Source organism: Beta vulgaris, chromosome 1, assembly GCF_026745355.1.
Source record: "Beta vulgaris subsp. vulgaris cultivar EL10 chromosome 1, EL10.2, whole genome shotgun sequence".
NCBI classification, from domain to species: Eukaryota; Viridiplantae; Streptophyta; class Magnoliopsida; order Caryophyllales; family Amaranthaceae; genus Beta; species Beta vulgaris.
Genome location: NC_079202.1, coordinates 56,093,706 through 56,107,509, shown reverse-complemented (window position 1 = coordinate 56,107,509; position 13,804 = coordinate 56,093,706). Strand labels below are relative to the sequence as shown.

At 33.1% G+C, this 13,804-nt stretch overlaps 2 protein-coding genes across 2 annotated transcripts; both read left to right on the top strand.

Moving 5' to 3' along the window:
- The first annotated feature begins 4,064 nt into the window (after positions 1 to 4,064).
- On the top strand, positions 4,065 to 8,538 carry LOC104889670 (dihydroflavonol 4-reductase). The gene is made up of 6 exons (XM_010674949.4): positions 4,065 to 4,654; positions 4,771 to 4,940; positions 6,042 to 6,233; positions 6,338 to 6,497; positions 7,092 to 7,284; positions 8,157 to 8,538. The coding sequence occupies exons 1-6, from the start codon at positions 4,537 to 4,539 to the stop codon at positions 8,338 to 8,340; spliced, it is 1,017 nt and encodes a 338-aa protein (XP_010673251.1). The 5' UTR covers positions 4,065 to 4,536; the 3' UTR covers positions 8,341 to 8,538.
- Positions 8,539 to 9,816: 1,278 nt separating this feature from the next.
- LOC104889680 (nascent polypeptide-associated complex subunit beta) lies at positions 9,817 to 12,673 on the top strand. The gene is made up of 6 exons (XM_010674961.4): positions 9,817 to 9,973; positions 10,565 to 10,632; positions 11,544 to 11,692; positions 11,831 to 11,887; positions 12,132 to 12,170; positions 12,318 to 12,673. Exons 2-6 carry the CDS (start codon positions 10,565 to 10,567, stop codon positions 12,494 to 12,496), a joined length of 492 nt encoding a protein of 163 aa, XP_010673263.1. The 5' UTR covers positions 9,817 to 9,973; the 3' UTR covers positions 12,497 to 12,673.
- Positions 12,674 to 13,804: the final 1,131 nt, after the last annotated feature.

The window sequence follows — 13,804 nt, the reverse complement described above, 5'->3', positions numbered from 1 at the left end:
TAATATGGTGTCTCAGTTTATGCATGCTCATCGTACTACTCACCTTTATGCTGTGAAAAGAATTTTCAGATATTTGCACGGCACATTGGATTTCGGTCTTTTCTTATATAGCAGCAGTTCTCACACTGTTTTTATTGCCTACTCTGATGCAGATTGGGCAGGATGCCCTGACACTCGTCGTTCTACTACTGGCTATGCTATTTTTCTTGGGAAGAATCTTATATCCTGGCGTTCAAAGAAGCAACCTACTGTGTCTAAATCCTCTACTGAAGCTGAATACAGGGCGGTTGCCTACACGGCTGCTAAGACTATTTGGCTCAAGCAACTTCTTGTTGACATTGGCCACTTCCTTTGTCGTCCTGTCATTGTGTATTGTGATAATGTCTCTGCTACTTATCTAACTGTTAATCCAGTTCATCATGATCGCAACAAATATATTGATGTGGATTACCATTTTGTTCGTGAAATGGTTGCCAAGGGAGGACTTATTGTTCGACACGTTTCTACTCAATCTCAGGTTGCTGATATCTTTACTAATGGCCTTTATACTGACTTGTTTACTAAGCATCGTTCCAATCAGTTCTTTCACCCCGTACAGATTGAGGGGGTGTATTAGAGATATATTGTATGTAAAAAGGATAATAGAGACTTTTACTAGTCTTAGGCATGTATTGTAACACTATATATATTAAATGCCAGGGTTAACCTAATTCTGGTTAACAAAATTATTATCCACACTTGTACACTACAGTTGAATTGTAGTTAATAACATTACCTTTCAAATTCTTGGAATGCAATGGTTAATAATAAAATTTAAAAGTAGATAATATGATGTCATTACTCTCTAAAATTTAAATACATATTGGTATGTTTTACATCACACTAACCTCTGTTTTTAAATATGTGCAACATTTTCCATTTTAGAAAATACTCCCCGTCCTTTATTAATTTACCCGTTTTGACTTTTCAAAATTATCAATGTAAAACTTTGAGTAATAATATCTCTAATTATGTATGTATTAACATTATAAAAATTTGATATTCCGAAACTACATATTGAGACAAATCAAACAATAAACCACATGATTATATTTTTCCTTACATAAAAAGCACAAATGATGGTCAAAGTAATAAAGAGGAATAGTATGATAAGTCAAAGTGGGTACTAACAAAGGACAGAGAGAGTATCATAATAACTACAACGTAGGTCAAGATAGAAAGTTTTCTTCTTTCTATTTAGAAAAATGTCATTATTCTCCGATAACTCTATTGAGTTTGTCTTGTAAGAGACCACCTATTTTTAAATTAAAAGTAGACAATGGTAAGCCCAATATTAGAAAGAAAATTAGCCCAATAGTGACTAGGATAATTTCTTTTGGTGACTAGTTTAATCCATTTAGTGACTAGGTCTACTTTTATATTAAAATTAGACCGTCTCTTTTAATAATTTTTGAACTCTATTAACTTATTAGGAATTTTTGCACGCTATGCTTGAGTGTCATATTAACATTTTTTTTCTCGATTAGTTTTTCATCAGCATTACAAAAAAATTGATTCAAATTGATATTTAGAATTATTTTCAATTTTTTAGATATAATTTTCTTAAATCAATGTTTCGTTGATTTTTTTAGTTAGGTGTTCATCATTCTTCAAATATAGTATTGAGAGAACAAAAAAAATATAAAACAGAAGAAAGTTTGTTCTCAAATAAAGTGGAAGTTGTGTATCAGGTTCAATCATTGAATAATGATAAAGTGGAATAGTTTGATTTATATAATATAGATTATCGAATAATAATCAACATCTAGATTTAAAATATTCAGTGTAATTATTAACATGAATATAAGTTTTTATTGTTTCTTCTGATTGTGTTAATTAATCAAGTTATATTGTCAATTTAGTTTCTTTATCAGAGTTTTTCACCATATGTAAGAAGAGTAAATCATTCTCCTTAATTTAATATTTAATTGAAATTTTCAATTCTTGTCCATTGTTAACTTGTTTAATATATATGGCAAATAATAAGAAGAAAAGATTATTTAATATATATATATATATATATATATATATATATATATATAATATATATATATTATATATATATATATTATATATATATATTGATAATTTAAATTCATTAAGATATTTATCAAACTTTATGTAAAGGGGAAACCATCTTCCTCCCCATCTTCACTTATATAATAGAGATCATCTACCAACCTAAACAAAATTAATTAATCAACCCACCCAACCCCCCACTCATCTCAGTCAACCCACTCTCGACCCACCCACCTCATTCTCTCCTTAACTCAACCCCCCACCCCCCTCTAAACTCAACCCATCACCCAACACCAGCAACACCAACCCGACACCACCTCCAGCACCACCAACCCGACACCACCTCTAGCACCACCAGCGATGCCACCCCATGGTTGGTGATGGTGTTGGTGAAACCAGGGTTGGGATTTTGAAGGTCGTGACTTTTGAAAGATAGTGGTTGGTGTGTTGCTGAAGATAGTGGTGGTGGGAAAAACAGAAGATGCTGGTGGTAATGGTGGTTGATGCGTTTCTGCGGTGGAAATGGTGGTTGTTGGTGATTGGTGGAAATGGCGGTTGTGCTGGGGAAGGGTAGGGTGTTGGTTTCAAGGGTGGGGGATGGGGTTTTTTTGGTGGGGAGGGGAAAGAAGTTTTCCGTTGGTGGTGGCGGTGGTTGGTGCTAGCGTTGTTGTGGTGGGTATTGGGGATATAAAGTTGTTGGGTAATTAGTGTAGATATTTAATTTAATTGTCTAATCACTCTATGATATGTGGTCTCCAACTTTATCTCTTTAAATTAGTTGCCATGTACTGCGTGTCACTTTTTTATGTTACACTATATATATATATATATATAAGCGAGTTTACATGAGAAATGAGAATGAATTTTACGCACTATATAACTTTTATGAATAAGTGATGTAACTCTAATGAAAAGGTGATATAACTCTAAAAAAAAATGGAGGAAAAAAAAATTCTTTTTTGGACTCAAATTATTTAGGGGTATATATATATATATTTATAGATGCAGGATCACATGAGAATGCTCCTTACATGAGAAATGAGAATGAATCTTAACCACACGATTGGATTAGAGTTACAACACTTGTTCATTAGAGTTATACCCCTGGAAAAAATTCAAGCCCAAAAAAAGAATTTTCCACTAAGGATCCTATAAGATAAAAAAAGTGGTAATATACACACAATCAATCAATCAAGTATTATACAAGTATTATATATGTTTTAAGAAATTTAGAATTCTATCTATTTACTATTCTAAAATTCTTGTATAATGTGGCATGCTTATATGACACTCTGATCTCTATACTCTTTGAACTTTCCCCTTCTTTCTTTTTTCTCTCTCGCAAAACCTTTCTTCAAAGGAACCCACCGAAAACCCCAAGCAGTGGAGGCCTAGAGGGCTCGACAACTGTCGCCTCGCTGGTAGCTGACGAGCACTCTTCTCCTTCCCTTTCTATTTTCTTTCATTGTTTTTTATTTCGCTAGGTTTATGTTTTTAATAAGTCCCATCTGTGTGATGGCTTTTGTTCACTTCATGGAATTTGTAGTTACCCCTTTCATGTTTGTAACATGTCTACTGCTTAATTCTCGATGATCTACAACGGACATCAGAAGAACCAACAACTATATGTCTGTAATAACCATGACAAATAAGAGATTGAGCTACAATTCTGCAAGACAAGAAGATAGCAACTTGCGGAGATCTTTACAAAGCCAATTTCAACGGAAAAATTCATCCATCTCAGATGACAACTTGGAGTACAAGAATTTTCAAATTAAGGGGGAGCGAGTATTGAAATTGATCTAGAAAAGTCTAGGAGGATATTTCTAGAATAAGAAAAATTTACCATCCACGGAATAATCTAACCTAGAATGATCTAATCTTAAAATCCTAAATAAGAAAGCAAGAAGAATCTAACTTTAGATCGATTAAACAAATAACAATAAGCCACATAAATATGTATGGATGAAACTTGCAAATGAATGAGAAAAAAAAAAGTCATTTTTCTCACCTCTAATATATATCTTGTGCCACATCACGAAGTTAAACATTCAACAACACAAACTTTCTTTCACAATATCCTATCTACTTGAGCACGAGTAGCAACCCAACCCACCTATCTTCCCTTCTTCACTTACCATTCCACCATGAAATCACGCGGCTGAACATTCTCATATCACCCTCCAAAGTCCAAACTTCATTTATTCAATGCTAAGAAAACAAACTCCTACGTTGATTAAAAATTTAATGTCTTTTAACTTTCTATCAATATATGGTCCACAAAGCTTAACTTAGTTTTATGTACTTATATAACTTGATGTAACATGATATATTTGACACTCCCCTAGACATTTCAAAGCCAGAATTATTAAGCACGTACTATATAATTCTTTCTTTTATGAAACATTGCAAAAGTTCAAATTCTCATTTTTTGGAATTGTAACCATTATTTAAAAATATTTAACAAAAGAGAGAAAAATGGTTGTTCAAGGAGATATAGTTTGTGTCACTGGTGCAGCCGGGTTTATTGGCTCATGGCTTATCAAGAGGCTCCTAGAGCATGGCTACGTCGTCCGAGCCACAGTTCGAGACCCTGGTCTATTTATTTATTATTTATTATTTATTATTTATTATTTATTATTTATTATATATAATTAATATAATTAATTTACAATTGCTACTAAATATTATTACTTGAAAATAATTTTGCAGGTAACATGAAAAAAGTGCAGCATTTGTTGGATTTGCCAAATGCAAACACTCATTTGACACTATGGAAAGCAGACCTTAATGAAGAAGGAAGCTTCAAAGAAGCAATCAATGGTTGCACTGGAGTCTTTCATGTTGCCACACCCATGGATTTTGAGTCCAAGGATCCTGAGGTTAATTGTATATTTTATGTTGCCACATACACCATTTTCACAAAGTTTTTTCTAATCAGTAATATCTTGTAATAGGAGCGATAGAAATAAAGATAATTACTACACTGGCTATTTGTTTTTTTCCACATTTTATAAATAGATCTCTCAAGTAATATTTTCATAATTTATTGTGTAATATGTATAATGACATGACTCTAACAAAAATGACATGGACTATACAGACGTCATTTATTACATGTGATTTAAGTTGTTTTTTTTACAAAAGAAGCAGTAATTCGTGAGTTGTTAATCTTGTTACATCATAGTTTATGGTGTAACAATTACACTCAAGAATTTGTGTATTTTATAATATAACTTAATATGTATTAAAAATGCAAATGTATAAGATAACTGACACAAATAGTTAAACCACTATTAGGAGAGTGAGGGATAGCCTAATGGTTAGAACTTTCCTCCCGGTTCTAAAAGGTCTTGGATCGATTCTCACCCTAGACAAGTTGGAATCCCTATTATCCTCCTTACTTGTCAAGGTTTCTACTTATCTTATTAAAAAAAAAGTTAAACCACTATTAGTTATGCACAATATATAAAAGTTAATACAACTAATACATAACTAGCTAATGTATTGTATGAGAAAGTTATTTGAATAAACTTTATACTAAATATACTTGAAAGTTAAGAGAAGTTTGTCAGAAGTTTTTGGTTTGACACTTTGACGACTAGTCAAGGTAGTTTGATAGGAGATCACTTTTAAAGTAAGATGAAATTTCTTGCAAGGAATGAGGAAATTAGAGATCTCTTTGTGCAAGAGGTGAGACTCGATTTCAGAAATTTTGAAATCGAAGGTGATGCCAACATCACTAGACTTTCATCTGCTACTTAGGAGATGGCCTATATGAAGAATAATAGACGGTCTTATTATACATGTCTTACATAACCATAAAAGAGAAACGAAGAAGTAGCAAGTAGTGCAATCCAAGGATAGCAGTATAAACATGTTGGAACTTAGAACTATAAAAATATGAAAATGAAACTATATATAGTATTTTCCTTACTAACATTAAGGATATGTTTCTAATTTTTTGTGTTTTTTGGTTACAGAATGAGGTAATTAAGCCTACCATAAACGGTATGTTAGACATAATGAAATCATGCGTCAATGCCAAAATTCGAAGATTGGTATTCACATCATCTGCTGGAACTGTCAATGTTGAAGAAATCCAAAAACCTGAGTATGATGAAACTTGTTGGAGTGATATGGATTTTTGTCGCTCTTCAAATATGACTGGATGGGTAATTATTTTAGTAATTATATTCCATTTTTGTGTTAATACATGTTAATTTTTAATTTTTCAAGAATTATTTGATTAATAAATGATGCTATTTTATGATTTCAGATGTATTTTGTATCTAAAACACTAGCAGAGCAAGTGGCTTGGAAATTTGCTGCTGAGAACAATCTTGATTTCATTAGTATTATTCCTCCTCTCGTGGTTGGACCTTTTCTCACGCCAACAATGCCTCCTAGCCTAATTACTGCATTATCTCCAATTACAAGTAATTTCTTATTACCAAAATCATAAATTTTATGTATAATTGAATAATCTCAAATATCATCATTTTTTTTTAAATTTACTTTACATGCATTTTAACATGAGGTGATCGTGGACCGGGCTGCGCCTAAAAAAATTTGTCCATTAGCCGGGCCGGGCCAAAATCTTATGCCCAAATCCCGTTATTTCGGGACAGAATGAGCGAGCTTTTCGGGCTAAAATCGGACCGGGCCAAAAAAATAGTCTAAAAAGTCATTTTTGGCTTGCCCAAAGACAAAAAAAATTCGGACCGGGCCCAAACGAGGGTCAAAAATTCTGTCCAAAATCGGGTCGGGCCAAAATGATCAGCTCTAATTTGAACTAAAAAATACCTTGGTGCAATGCAACAGACTCAAAAGATCCAAAAAAAAATATTAAAAAAAAAAAATCATACTTGTTTTTTTCAAAAAATAAATGCCTACTAAACTTCGTATTAGTCGTGTGGATAAATATAGATGGGTGACGTTCGAGGTTATAAATGTAGTTTTTTTTTGCTAATTAACCGTGTTTTCCTTGACACATGTTTAGAACATTACATGTTTCATAACTAATTTTGCAGAAAATGAAGCTCATTATTCAATCATCAAGCAAGGTCAATTTGTTCATTTGGATGACCTTTGTATGGCTCATATATTCTTGTATGAGCATCCAAATGCAAAGGGTCGTTACATTGCTTCAGCTTGTGATGCTACTATTTATGATATTGGGAAAATGTTGAGGGAGGAATATCCAGAATATAATATACCAATCAAGTAAGTAAGCAATGATTTCCTCTACTTTAGTACTTCATGTCACATACCAATATTTTTATCTAAAATTTTGAGAGAGGAAATTTCTTTTTATTCTTCCCTTCTCAACTCTTAAGGATCTCGCATTTTGTTCAAAAACAACTTATATGAGATGTTTTAAGAAGTACACTCCAATAAAAACATCTATTATACAATATATTTAACTCTAGAAATATCCAAGGTTTATTTGCTAATATTAAGTTATATATAAATCAACTTTTCATATTTAATGTAGTTCTTTTTAATTAATTTTATCTGTGTCGTTTACACTTAAGGATTTCTCATTACTCCTCCTTAAGAAGGGTTCTAAGATCTTTACTTTAATTATCTGGAATACTCTAGTCGGCTTAAAAAAGAGATATTTTATAACTTTCAACTGAGCCCACTAATGGAACACCCGGGGTTATTTTTTTAATAATTAGAACTTCAGGTGCTCATTTAATACCAAATTTGCTCATATGGGCATTTTGCTTATTTACTCATTTGCTCATTTTGCTCATTTTGTAATATAAAAGTGTTTGCTCATTTTCTTAAATGAGTAGAAATGTTTGCTCATTTGCTCATTTGTTCATTTTGCTCACTTGCTAATTCACTCATTTGGAGAAAATAGTCTTGGATGTACCATAAGCATGGTACACCCAGGTGTACTATAAATATTCTCCTTTCGACTACTTGTGATATCAAAAACATGAATTAATTTTGAAATATGAAAATAACGATATCAATAAATAAAAAAATGCCAAAAATATTAATGAACTAGTCATGAATGTATATTTAGATCAATTGGATTTGGACCCTATAATTATGTTAACTTTGATTATTCAACTATTGTACAGATTTAAGGACATTGAAGAGGATATCGAGCTTGTGCATTTTTCTTCGGAAAAGCTTATGAGCTTAAGCTTCAAGTTCAAGTATGGATTGAAGGACATGTATAAAGGAGCTATTGAGACTTGTAGAGCAAAAGGACTTCTCCCTCTTTCCTTTGAGAATGAAATCCATGACAGTCCTACCAACTAGAGGCTCCTATTACTACCTCAATTAAGCATAGGTTTCCTTGACTTAATTATTAATGATGAAGTTAGTTTGTTTAGCAAACCCTTTGTTGCGTACAAAGACTTCTTTATATGATGATCAAAGTATGATTGAATGTTGCTAAACTTGCTTGGAATCATTGTAAAATAAAGAAGCATTCTAATGAGAATTGAATGTCGCACCTAAAAGGTACAAATCAGATTTTTTTTTAGATACATCAACGACAAAAGATCATTTTCAATACAGATTCACTGTATTAAAAGATACTTCATAATAAGAATGACATATAACTTGTTTAAATACTACGAAGTTTTGAAAAAAAAAAATATTCACACTGTACATAAACCGTCATTAAGACAATATAAAAATACAACCTCATGAAAATGTCATCGGATTTCTAGAAAATCATATATAAAAATGATGTAACGTAGTTGAAAAATGACATGTACATAAATGACTCAAAAACCTTGAATCATGACACTAAAATGAGTCAAATCTATGTTACTTATTAATTATTCGATGTCATTCTATATACACAATCATTAATGTCATTCTTGTAAGGGCTGCACCATGAAATAGTAGTCGCGCTTGCACGTAAACCTCAATTTGAGTATATTAAGGCTAAGGCTACGTTGTTTTGAGCTGCACTGAACTCGATTTGAGAGGAAATTAATAGCTGAACTGAACCAAAACTGAATAAGGCCTACCCCTCCTCCCCCCCTAAATGGAGGTGTCAATAGATCAATGGTGGGTTGTGTGGTGCTTCATCGCCTCCATATGCATTTGTCACTAATCCACTCATCGCCTGATCCGTCCGTCATCCGAAAAATCCTTCATCCACATCCAACTCATCCCGATCCACCTATTATCCACAAATGAATCGAGTGGATCGGGTGAAAAAAAAGTAAACAAATGTATTCTCGCACTTTTAAATTAAAATAAAGATCTTTGGGATAAAGTGATTGTTATATTAAAATTTTGATAGATTCTTCTAATATTTGTTCCTTTTTACTAACAGAAGATCACAATTCAACTCAAAAATTGCAAATAGACATCAAACTAACAATATTTATGAATACATATGCATGTAAATTTTATTTTTTTATATTTATTTAACGAATGAATGGATTGCCGGTTGATGAATCGGGTAATAGGTTAAATGAACATACATTCGAATTCGACCCAATTTGTCACTAAATTGACCAATTCTATTATTATCTGTTTATCATCCACTTCAATTCGAAATGGTTATCCATCGATTCGAGTTTAGACTCCCACCCCACCCAAAAGAAAAAGTTTCTTACAAAGGTGGGCTAATGATCAAAATCACTTGGGTCACAAAAACCATCAAAAAGAAAAAAAAAACAACTAGAATGGGCCTTTGGGCCTAAATATAATCTTAGCAAGAAATGTTTAAAAAAGAATATGGACCGTCGGATGAGAACCACAGATATAAAAACGAAGAGCATTATCTGATAAGTAGAAACAGCCTCACACTACTTTCATTCACTTAAAAACCCCCTCTCTCCTTTTCTCGGGCGACCCTAGTCCTTCACTTCGCGGCACCGCCGTCCATTTCTCTCTTTCTCTCTCCTCTTAAATCTTCCATTTCTTCAAGGTAATTTTTGTTTTCCTTAGAATCTCATGTTGTAATTATTCATCGATTTTAATCGTCGTTTTTTTGCGCTTTTTAGGGTTTTTTTTCTGGGATTTTTTAGGGTTTTAATGAATCTGTATTTTTTTTAATGAAAATTAGGGTTTAGTGTGGGTTTTTGTTTGATTTATTTCATTTCTTAAGTTAAATAGTGTATATAATATTTGTTATTGGATGATTGTATTATTGTATGAGTGGATTTATTAGATTCGTTGTTTTTTTTTTTGTTTTTATTATTTACACGTTTTTGCTTGTTTTTATGAAGTATTTATTTATTTGCATATGATGGATGAATTAATTTATTAGATTTGTGTTCTTTTGTTGTTGTTAATTGGATTTACTTATGATGTATAGTTTAAAGTTTGGATTTTCACTGTCGTTTTAGATTGTGATGAACTAGGTTTGATTATGTTGTCAATTGAATTGCTAAGTTGCTCAGATTGCAAACGACATTTAATATCTTTTAGTTTGATATGAGTGTCCTAAGTAGAGGAGAAATGATTTGTGAGACTTAAGCTTTATCTAAATATCGATGTTGTTGCGTCTTTCGCTCAGATGAATGTTGAGAAGCTTATGAAGATGGCCGGTGCGGTCCGCACTGGTGGTAAGGGTAGCATGAGAAGGTATGAGTTTTGCTTTAGCATTTTGTTGAAATATTTATTAGGAATTGTATTAGAATAATGTGATGAGGAGAGGCATTTGCCTTACCGTTTAGCATGGAAATGAAAGAGTCTGATTGGTTGTTTTTTGAGCAATTATGTTGTTGTCCGAGTCTTTTTCCTCTATATAAAATTTTAACAGCTATTCACATGTCACAACGTTTGTTCCTATTTCTAGAAGAAGTATCTTTTGTATTTCGTTTGCACTTCGATAATGAAACATAGCACGGGAAAACTGATGGTTATTTGTGGTTTGTAATAGTTGATTGCGTGTTTTCTGGCATTTTTGTGTTTTTGTACTGCTTGTGGACTCTGACCGCTCTGCCTTCGTGGTTGTCCTCATGTCCTGGAGCTCTTCTCCTGTTGCTATAGGAGAATATGTTGTGGTATTTTTTATTCCCATGTGGCAATTACATCAAGAAAATGAATATCAATGTGCTTCAAGGTGTATTCTTTGTTGGTCATGTTTCAATTCTGGTTTAGTATGTTTTGCAAGTCTGTTGAGATTGTCAATTGAGGTTATAAATAGGGCGTCAATGTGTTTGTCAGGGCTGGATGGGCTAGAGTTGTGCTCATTCGAATTTTGTTCTTACAGGCTAATGCCAATTAATTTGTTTGTCAGCTGTTTGGGTTTGTTATTTGTTTACTCTGTCTGTATCTAAATATAAGACATGTTAACTATATATTATATAATCTCACCTTGGATGTAAAAGGTTCTATTGAATATTACATTTGGTATTGTATGATGCTTCATATTAAACAATTTCTATTTTAATTTTTGGCCTAAATGCCATATAATATGAAACAGGAGGAGTATGCTGATTGTTTGAATGCACATATAATTTTTCTGATGATAATTTCTTTGGAGATTGCAGAAAGAAGAAGGCTGTCCACAAAACTACCACCACAGATGACAAAAGGTTGCAAAGCACATTGAAGAGAATAGGAGTGAACGCTATTCCTGCTATTGAAGAAGTGAATATTTTCAAGGATGACCAGGTTATACAGTTTAGCAGCCCTAAAGGTGAGTTGAAAGATTGGTAATGTAAATTTCAGTAGTACTTGTGGTTTTGACAATATCTTTTTAGAATTGTTAATATGACTGATTTCTTTGGTCTATTTGCTTGCTCTTTTACTAATATTGTTTGTTCTTCCTCTCCAGTTCAAGCCTCCATTGCAGCTAATACCTGGGTCGTTAGTGGTGCACCACAAACCAAGAGTATAGTCTCTCTCCCTTTGAATTTTAATGAATTTAATATACTATGTTACTCGGACAAGGGTATGAAAAGGTTTAATTTTTTGGGGTTGGCCCCAGATTAAGTGTCCTAGTATTCATAGTTTCATACCCATGTCAGAGCGTCTACTTGAGCTGAAATGAAGAGACTGAATAACATAGTTATATATTTGCGATTCTGAGCCATTTGTCTGCTCGTTTAATTGAGAGAACTACTTTCGTTTTTCAGAATTGCAGGACATCCTTCCTGGAATTATCAACCAATTGGGTACAGTTCCATCATTTTTTTTGTTTTTCTTTAAGATACTTGCTTATTTTCTACAGCCCTATTATTTTTTTCAAGATACTTGATTCTCTTCCACTGTTGTACTTAGGCTCATATATACGATCTAACAACCCATGCTCTATATCTCAGGACCTGACAACTTGGACAACTTAAGGAAGCTAGCAGAGCAGTTCCAGAGCAGGGCACCCAATGCCAACGCCGATGGAAATGGAGCAAATGCTGCAGAGGACGATGACGACGAGGTGCCAGAGCTTGTTGCTGGCGAGACCTTCGAAGCAGCTGCAGAGGAAGGACAGAAGACGTCTTAATTTGTTGGATGACTTTGTGTGACCTTTATATCTTCAAAATATTTCTGCTTCCTCTTGTCCGCCTTTTTTGTTTAATTTAGCAATTTTGCTGAATCTCTTTCAAACAATTAGTTAAGCGATGTGTATTGTGACCGGAAGCCAGTTAGTTTTACTAAGCCTGATTGAGTTTCACCTGCAGCTCTGTAGCAATGATTTGAACCTCAGTGTCCGCCTGCTTAATCTAAAAGTGATTCTTGGCTCGGCCTTGCAAAAAGAGACATTTTTGAGGATCATATGGAGGAATATGGATACAATGTTCTTTAGAGTGGATATGGGCTTCTTTCAGTTTGAAAGCTTCGTATTCTGTTTTGGGAATTTTCAAACTTCAATAATTGAATCGAAAGTAAATCAAAATAAGCCCTCCATCCATAAAAAAAAAAGAAACACAGAATTATGAAGTTGTTTTGGTTATATTATTGGCTTAGTTAAGTTGTCTTGGCCTTTTACGAAGTTTTTTTTTTTCTACCTTACATTGTTCTCGGCTCAGAAATATGTGTAGCATGCATCTTGACGGTTGAAATTTGTGAATTAAAATCATGTTGGATTTGTTTTAATAATACAATTTGTTGACGGTTTAACTAGATACCGAGCTTCCTGTGCTTTCCAATCAGCAGATAATTGACCATTGGGTAGTACACTGAAGAATTTGAACTGAAGTCTTGCATGATTTATGTTGTAATTGAATCTAAGAGCACAATCAATGGTTGCTCTATAGTTTGTGGTCATTAATTATTTTATTACTTTCTCACTCTTCTATCTACCCCACTATGGGGGCACTTGGTTCATAACTTCATATTATGGTATTGGTTTGGAATCAGGAATGAAACCAAGGTTGTATGGGTTTGGAACTTGATACTTAATACCTTGTGTTTGGTTTCATTTAGGAATGAAAAACTTTTTTTTATTTGAAACCTAGAGGTAAGGTATGAGCCATACCCATCTCCCCCCATGGGTTTTTAAATCCCATACCTTATGAGTTTGAGATATGGGTTTAAAATTTAGAAATAAGTTAAACAAACACTAGGTATGGATTTTGTCCATTCCAAACCTATACCTCATACCTAAAACTAGTGAACCAAACACCCCATATATGTTCTCTTTCTTTCAATTCTTTCTTTGCTCCTCTTTTTCATGGTCATCATGAAGAGCTTACTTTTATACTATTTTTTCTCATAACCTACAAGAAGGGCAACGATTGGGAGTAGTCTAAAAGCCATACCAAGATTTTGGATAAAAGTTGCGGGACTCTTAGGTAGAAGTTCATTTAAT

What these genes read in the sequence shown, in the direction of transcription:
- LOC104889670 (XM_010674949.4), top strand. Translation starts at nt 4,537, where the DNA reads ATGGTTGTTCAAGGAGATATAGTTTGTGTCACTGGTGCAGCCGGGTTT. An exon ending in CTTCAAATATGACTGGATGG is followed by an intron (nt 6,234 to 6,337) that starts GTAATTATTTTA and finishes TTATGATTTCAG; the next exon opens with ATGTATTTTGTATCTAAAAC. An exon ending in GAATATAATATACCAATCAA is followed by an intron (nt 7,285 to 8,156) that starts GTAAGTAAGCAA and finishes ACTATTGTACAG; the next exon opens with ATTTAAGGACATTGAAGAGG.
- LOC104889680 (XM_010674961.4), top strand. Translation starts at nt 10,565, where the DNA reads ATGAATGTTGAGAAGCTTATGAAGATGGCCGGTGCGGTCCGCACTGGT. An exon ending in GGTAAGGGTAGCATGAGAAG is followed by an intron (nt 10,633 to 11,543) that starts GTATGAGTTTTG and finishes TGGAGATTGCAG; the next exon opens with AAAGAAGAAGGCTGTCCACA. An exon ending in TGGAATTATCAACCAATTGG is followed by an intron (nt 12,171 to 12,317) that starts GTACAGTTCCAT and finishes TCTATATCTCAG; the next exon opens with GACCTGACAACTTGGACAAC.